This window comes from Bos indicus, chromosome 13 (genome assembly GCF_029378745.1).
Source record: "Bos indicus isolate NIAB-ARS_2022 breed Sahiwal x Tharparkar chromosome 13, NIAB-ARS_B.indTharparkar_mat_pri_1.0, whole genome shotgun sequence".
Taxonomy (NCBI): Eukaryota; Metazoa; Chordata; class Mammalia; order Artiodactyla; family Bovidae; genus Bos; species Bos indicus.
In genome coordinates this window covers 65,869,263-65,877,420 of record NC_091772.1, presented here as the reverse complement: position 1 = coordinate 65,877,420, position 8,158 = coordinate 65,869,263, and the positions used below count along the sequence as shown (strand labels likewise).

The 8,158-nt window shown below is 46.2% G+C and overlaps 1 protein-coding gene across 1 annotated transcript in view; it reads left to right on the top strand.

Annotated features, from left to right (window-relative positions):
* Positions 1-8,158, top strand: part of MTCL2 (microtubule crosslinking factor 2) — a 75,186-nt gene that overhangs the window by 47,615 nt on the left and 19,413 nt on the right. The window contains exons 7-8 of the mRNA XM_019972375.2: positions 47-172; positions 1,377-1,607. Coding sequence (XP_019827934.2) covers positions 47-172; positions 1,377-1,607 — 357 coding nt within the window. The remainder of the gene's footprint in view (positions 1-46; positions 173-1,376; positions 1,608-8,158) is intronic.

Here is an 8,158-nt window from a genome sequence, read left to right as displayed (position 1 = left end):
CTGCTCTCTCCCTGCTCCTCATCTGTGTCCCTCATCTCGACCCCAGATCAAGGAGCTGCAGCTGGTGCTGGCCGAGGCCCACGACAGCCTCCGGGGCCTGCAAGAGCAGCTCTCCCAGGAGCGGCAGCTCCGGAAGGAGGAGGCCGAAAGCTTCAATCAGAAAGTGGTGCAGGTGGGTGGGGTCCTATCCCGCACCTCCTGCAGCCTCTCTTTCCTGAACTGAGGGCGGAGACCCTGGCGGTCCTTGGGTTTTCAGAGGCAAGCATGTGAGGGGCAACCTGTGTCTTTGCACGCGTGCTGCACTGGTACTTATGCATTAACTGTGCTGGGCTGGAATCCCGGGCTTGTCATGGACTGTGTGACCTGAGGCCCATCCTGTCTCCTTTTGGGGCCTCTGTGTCCCATCTATGAAGTATTGCCCCGCTCAGAGCTGAAGTTCTGCATTAGAAAGTCCATAGCCCTAGTTGGTAATCAAAATGGTAGTTCTGCTAGTAGAAATCATTTATGAAGCCCTTACTCTGTGTCAGGATTGCAATGCACTTTCCACACATCATGTCCTTTAATCCTCATGTTTTCCCCTGTGAGGTGTCCCCCTTTTACACCTGGAAAAACTGATGCCCAGAGGGCTGAAGTGCTTTGTCCAGGACTCCACTTGCAGGGCGAGGTGGAGCTGGGATTCTAATCCAGGTTATCGGCTCCCTCTGATCCATGATACCTCGTTGCTTCCTAGGGTATTCATGTCAGCCTTCCTCACCCCAAGCATGGCCTTTGTTTTGCATGTTGGGTCACCCCTCCCTGCCATCATCACTCACCCTCCCAGGTGTCTCATTAAATGTGAGAGTCCACGTGAAACACTGGTGCCTGGTACGAGCTCATTGTGAAAAAGTGAAAGTGTTAGTCGCTCAATCTTTTCCGACTCTTTGCCACCCATGGACTGTAGCCTGCCAGGCTCCTCTGTCCATGGGATTCTCCAGGCAAGAATACTGGAGTGGGTAGTCATTCCCTTGTCCAGGGGATCTTCCTGACCCAGGCATTGAACCTGGGTCTTCTGCATTGCAGGCAGATTCTTTACCATCTGAGCCACCAGGGAAGCCCACCTGGGCTCATTAGATAAAGCCAGTGTTTTTATAATGAGACAGAGCGGGTTCAGATCCCAGTGTTTCTACTGTGATTGCTGCTGTTTTTATGAGTTTCCTTTCCCTGGAGTGGCAGAGGGAGGTGTTTGTTTCAACAGAATGAACTGCTAGTGATAGAATCCCCAGCAGGGTCACCACTAGGCACCACATATAATTTCTGCCTTTATCTGAGGCCTGGAATGGGAAGAATCGGGGTCCCCAAGACAGCTGGGGTGGCTCACGCTTTGGTCCCTCTTGCAGCTGAAGGAGGACCAGCAGAGGGCGCTCCTACGGCGCGAGTTTGAGCTCCAGAGTCTGAGCCTACAGCGGAGGCTGGAGCAGAAATTCTGGAGCCAGGAGAAGAACATGTTGGTGCAGGAGTCCCAGCAGTTCAAGCACAACTTCCTCCTGCTCTTCATGAAGCTCAGGTGGTTCCTCAAGCGCTGGCGGCAGGGCAAGGTTTTGCCCAGCGAGGGGGATGACTTCCTTGAGGTATGGTTCCCCTGGGACTGGGACTGGGGTGGGAATGGGGTGGAAGAGAGAGGAGGGGAAGGGGCACCCAGCTGGGTCAACACAACCCTGGGGCTCAGATCTGAGCCATCATCTTGCAGCTTCCATCCCAGCATTCGTTCACTCATTTGCATCAGTTTGTTGAGAGCCAGCTCTTCACTGAGTGCTGTGGCAGGTGCTGGGGATAAGGTGGTGAAGACTTGGTCCCAGACTCGCCAGGAGGAAGTCTCCTTGGGGGCCAGAAGGTCTTTACCACCTCTCTGGTATTCCTGGGTTTCCCTCTTTAACAAGCCTGAGTCTTCAGCTGGCAACCGTATCTGGGTGAATTTAATGATCTAGTTTTGTTGCTTTTGCATTATATGCAAATATGATACATATTAATGTTTTTTTAATCTTTTAAGGTGTAATTTATATACAGTAAAATGCACACATCTTACGTGTACAGCTGATGAAGTTTTATAGTATACACCCCATAGATACACAGTATAGCATCCCCCAGATTATAATGAGCACATTTCCAGTGCCAGAACATTCCCCAGTTCCCCAGGTGATATGCCCATCCCAGCAGTCAGCACTGTTCTGGCTTCATAAACACCATGGATTAATTTCGCCTGTTCTAAAACTTCATATAAAGACGTCTTGTCTTTTGTGTCCGGCTTTTGCTTAATAGGCATACAGAATCCTCCCAGATCAGGGATCGAACCCATGTCTCCTGCATTGACAGGCAGATTCTTTACTACTGAGATAACAGGGAAGCCCCTAATTTATTTTTAATGTTATCTTTGACAATGGTAATGGACAGTGACTCCCCATTTTTAGTAATAATATCAACTTCCTTTTTAATTTTATTTAAAAAATATTTATTTATTTGGCTGAGCCAAGTCTTACTTGCGGCATGCAGTATCTTTAGTTGCAACATGTGGGATCTAATTCCCTGACCAGGGCTCGAACCCGGGCCCCCTGCATTGAGAGCTTGAAGTCTTAGTCACTGGACCAACAGAGGAGTCCCTCACCTTTCTTTTTTACATTTATTTCTTTAACTAGAAGGAGTAGGTTGACTTAAAAGCATCAGTGATAGTCCAGGTAGTATTTGGGTGTGGCAGGAAATAGGACAAGTGGGGCTTTGGGAATGTGTGAAGGTTGGGAAGGACTCACGTGGCCCGTTGGTCCCTCAGCCTGTGACGGCTACAGGTTGACCTCAGATCCTTGACCTCAGATCCTCATCCTGTCACAGTCAGCCAGCGCGCTCACATTACTGGGAGAAGGGGACAGGTAAGGATGTCATACCTGCCACATCCACCTGAGTTGGCACTGCTCACCTGGCCTTTTGAGTACAGATACCTCTGGTCTAGACCAGGCTTTGCCCTTCTCATTCAAGCTACTCATTCCACAGTCAATGGAGACTAGTGGCCACCCCAGTGTTCCCCTCTCTGGGATCCCCTAGAGTAGCCTAAATGTCCAATAGCAGGGGATGGTGGTTAGACCTGAATCTGTAGCAAGCATTCCCTCCCCTACCCCCAACAGAGCTCATGATTCTTCTCACAGGCCACCCACTTACTCCTGAAGGGCCTCGAGAGAGAGTTGCTGACCAGTTTCAGTGGACATGCTCGCTGCTGCCCTTGTCCAGGAATGTCTGACCCAAAGGTGCCCCTATGAGAAGCACCCTGAAAGCCCAGCATGGCTGCTCCTTGAGCATGACTCTTTGTGACACCAGGCTACTACTTTTTTTTTTTAATCTTATCCATGTATTTATTTATTGGAATATAATTGCTTTACCATATTGTATTAATTTCTGTTTTACAACATCATGAATCCTGCATAAGTATACACATGCCCTCTCCCTCTTGAGCCTCCCTCCCACCCCTGGGTACTACTATTTGAAACCACTGTCTGCTTTAGGACCACCCCTCCTGTTTGGAAGTCCCACACAAGCCTCTGGATGGAGCCCAGTGTGGTTTAAATAATTTTTTTAATTTATTTTTTTAATTATAGTAAAATATATATAACATAAATTTTAACCATTTTTAAGTTTACAATTCAGTGGCATTAATTCACATTCTTGTGCAACCATCACCACCATCCAGAACTCTATCTACAAATTTTTTTTTCTTTCCTTTTCATTTTTTTTTAAATTCTATTTTATTTTTTAGCTTTACAATATTGTATTGGTTTTGACATACATCAACATGAATCCGCCACAGGTATACACGTGTTCCCCATCCTGAACCTTCCTCCCTCCCCATACCATCCCTCTGGGTCATCCCAGTGCACCAGCCCCAAGCATCCAGTTTCGTGCATCGAACCTGGACTGGCGACTCGTTTCATATATGATATTATACATGTTTCAATGCCATTCTCCCAAATCATCCCACCCTCTCCCTCTCTCACAGAGTCCAAAAGACTGTTCTATACATCAGTGTCTCTTTTGCTGTCTCATATACAGGGTTATTGTTACCATCTTTCTAAATTCCATATATATGCGTTAGTATACTGTATTGGTGTTTTTCTTTCTGGCTTACTTCACTCTGTATAATAGGCTTCAGTTTCATCCACCTCATTAGAACTGATTCAAATGTATTCTTTTTAATGGTTGAGTAATACTCCATTGTGTATATGTACCACATCTTTCTTACCAATTCATCTGCGGATGGACATCTAGGTTGCTTCCATGTCCTGGCTATTATAAACAGTGCTGCAATGAACACTGGGGTACACGTGTCTCTTTCAATTCTGGTTTCCTCAGTGTGTATGCCCAGCAGTGGGATTGCTGGGTCATAAGGCAGTTCTATTTCCAGTTTTTTAAGGAATCTCCACACTGTTCTCCATAGTGGCTGTACTAGTTTGCATTCCCACCAACAGTGTAAGAGGGTTCCCTTTTCTCCACACCCTCTCCAGCTATCTTACAAAATTGAAACTCTTACTCATGAACTCTTTATCCCTCTCTGTGCCTGCCCCTGGCAACCACCACTCTGCTCTCTGCTTATATGAGTTTGTCAGATTCCGTATATAAGTGAGATCTTGTAGTATTTGTGTTTCTGTCTCTAGCTGATTTTGCTTAGCATAATGTCTTCCAGGTTCATCCACATTATCACAAATAGTAGGATTTCCTTCTTTTATAAGACTGAGTAATATTTCCTTGTGTGCATATGTCACATTTGCTTTACTCTTTCATTCATAGACAGACACTTAGGTTGTCTCTATGTCTTGGCTATTGTGAATAATGCCACAGTGAACACACAGAGATCCAACTTTCATTTCCTTTGGATATATACCCATAAGTGGGATTGCTAGATCATATAGGAGTTCTATTTAAAAATTTGGGGGAAACCTCTACACTGTTTTCCATAGCTGAAGCCCAGTTTTGGCAGCTAGGGAAGATGTTTTGCCCCCAGAATTGTCTACAGGCCATATAGCCTGTATTTTAAATTAGTTTGTTGCAAGCAAATTCTCTGTATTTGGTGAAAATCTTTGTAGCCATTTCAATGTACTGGGATAACAGAGAGAAACAGAAACTTACTTTAGGAGAAAAATAAGGTATAAGCATAGAAAATGAAATGATATATATACCTATAATAAATAGAAACATACATACTTACTGAAATAGACATAAATAAATAAATAAGTGTAGGGGCTTCCGTGGTGGCTCAGAGAGTAAAGAATCTGCTTGTAATGCAGGAGACCTGAGTTCAATCCTTGGGTCAGGAAGATCCCCTAGATGGGAATGGCTAGAAATAGACATAATTAATAAGAAATAAACATAACCACCCATATTGTAAAATATATGTATATATACACACATATAAAATATGATATAAAGCCCAGTATATAAAAATATATATACACAAATGCATAATAGCATACATATAACTATATAAATAAGGGGCTTCTCAGGTAGCTCAGTTCGTGAAGAATCCATCTGCCAACGCAGGAGATGCAAGAGACTCGGGTTCCATCCCTGGATTGGGAAGATCCTCTGGAGGAGGAAATGACAACCCACTCCAGTCTTCTTGGAAACTTCCATGGACAGAGGAGCCTGACGAGCTACAGCGCCTGGGGTTGCAAAGAGTTGGATACAACTGAGTGCACACACACTCAGATGCATGGGCCCAGGGCCCAGGAGTACAAGTAACAAACGATGCATATTCATACTTTGAAAGAAACATATATGTCCACATATGCAGAATTGAAACTGTGTTATGACTTCCCTGGTGGCTCAGACGGTAAAGCGTGTGTCTACAATATGGGAGACCCGGGTTCAATCCCTGGGTCAGGAAGATCCCCTGGAGAAGGAAATGGCAATCCACTCCAGTACTATTGCCTGGAAAATCCCATGGACAGAGGAGCCTGGTAGGCTGCAGTCCATGGGGTCGCAAAGAGTCGGACACGACTGAGCGACTTCACTTCATGTGAATGATAAACCCTCATATACTGAGTATTTACAGTGTCCTGGGCGCTGTGTCAAATGCTCTCAGTGGATAATTGCATTTCACTTTTACACATACCCTATGGTTTGGAAACAAGTACTGTCCCCATTTTACTACAGATAAAGATCTTTGATTCCTTGTCCTCAGTTCGGAAATCCAGAAATTCTGAGAACCGTTTTGTTGAGTCTAACTCAGATGGAAAAAGTGGACCTGATATTCATGTGGCAGCAAAACCTTTATTTATCCCATTTCATTAGTATTCACATGTTTGAAGGGGAAATACTGGTGTTGGTGAGCACAGGGTGTCACTCCAGACGGGGCTGTTATATAATATACAGTGTGGGTACCGTATTATCTTTCTAAATCCCGATTAATTCTGAATTCCAAGCACACCTGGCCTCAGAGAATTTCAGAGAAAGAATTGGGCACCTGTGTATCCAGATAATAAAGTCTGCATGTTGGACTGCCCTGGTGATCCGGTGGTTAAGAATCCACCTGCCAGTGCAGAGGACATGGGATCCCTGGTCCAGGAAGATTCCACGTGCCACGGGGCAGCTAAGCCTGTGCGCCACAACTACTGCAGCTCTCACACCCTGGAGCCTAGGCTCCTCGACAAGAGAAGCCACTGCAGCGAGAAACCCAGGCACCGCCACCAGAGAGTAGCCCCTGCTCACTGCCACTAGAGAACATGCAGCAACAAAGACTCGGCGTGGCCAAAATAAAATGAACAAATAAATACATTTGTTTAAGTTTGTATGTTTAGATACTGGTGACCAAGGATGGAACTGCGTGTTTTCTCACATAGGCCCTTCTACCCGCACATACTTCCCAGTGCCTGCCCTGACCCTGGAAACGTCTTCATTTGGTTTTTAGGACACCATATTCTCTTGGTTTTCTTTCCACCTCACTGGTTGCTCCTTCTCAGTCTCCTTGGCTGGACCCTCCTTTTCTTCCTGAACTGACCCCTTAAGGTCACAGTTGCCAGCGTTTGTAGCCCTCAGGCCGCATCTCTCCTTTTGACCTTTGCCTACTGCCTTGGAAAGCTTGTCCAGGCACTTGGCTTCCATGGCCTTTCCTGCACATTGTGAATCTATCTAGAATCTACAGAATCTGCCCCAGCTGCACTGCCCAGCCCTGTCACCACCCCCATCTGAACCATCATCACTTCTTGCTTGGATTATCACTGCAGCCTCCTATCTGAACCATCATCACCTCTTGGTTGGATTATCACTGCAGCCTCCTATCTGAACCATCATCACCTCTTGCTTGGATTATCACTGCAGCCTCCTATCTGAACCATCATCACCTCTTGCTTGGATTATCACTGCAGCCTCCTATCTGAACCATCATCACTTCTTGCTTGGATTATCACTGCAGCCTCCTATCTGAACCATCATCACTTCTTGCTTGGATTATCACTGCAGCCTCCTATCTGAACCATCATCACTTCTTGCTTGGATTATCACTGCAGCCTCCTATCTGAACCATCATCACCTCTTGCTTGGATTATCACCGCAGCCTCCTGACTGGTCTTCCTGTTGTTGCCCTAGCGCCCTTCCACCTAGCATCTTCTATTCGAAACAGGCAGGTACCGGGCTGCGTGTACTCCACGTGGATGGTGCCCCCCTGGTGCTGTGGAGCTCTGTTTCTGTCCTATAAAGTATCCCAACACAGCAGCCAGAGTGATCTCACAAAATTGGAAGTCAGGTCAGTGTCACTCCTTAGCACAGCCCTCCTCTGGCTCCCACGTCACCCAGAGTAGAAGTGGAAGTCCCTACAACACCCGGTCAACCCGCCTCGGTCCCCGTACCTCTCACTTCCTGGCTCTCTTGCTCTTCCTCAGACAGACATGTTCCCATCTCAGGGCCTTTGCATTTGCTGTGGTCGTTCCCGGGAATTCTCAACCCACAGGTCTTCACGTGACTTATTCTCTTACTTCCTTCAGAACTTTGCCCAAATACTACCTCCTCCCTGAGGCCTTCCTTGACCACCCAGTGGAGCACATCCTAGCTCCTTTCCTGGTTCTCCTCTTCTTCATAGCACGTATTATTATGGAACATTTCATATACTTAATGACATTTCATGTGTTTCACATATCTGTTTGTTTTA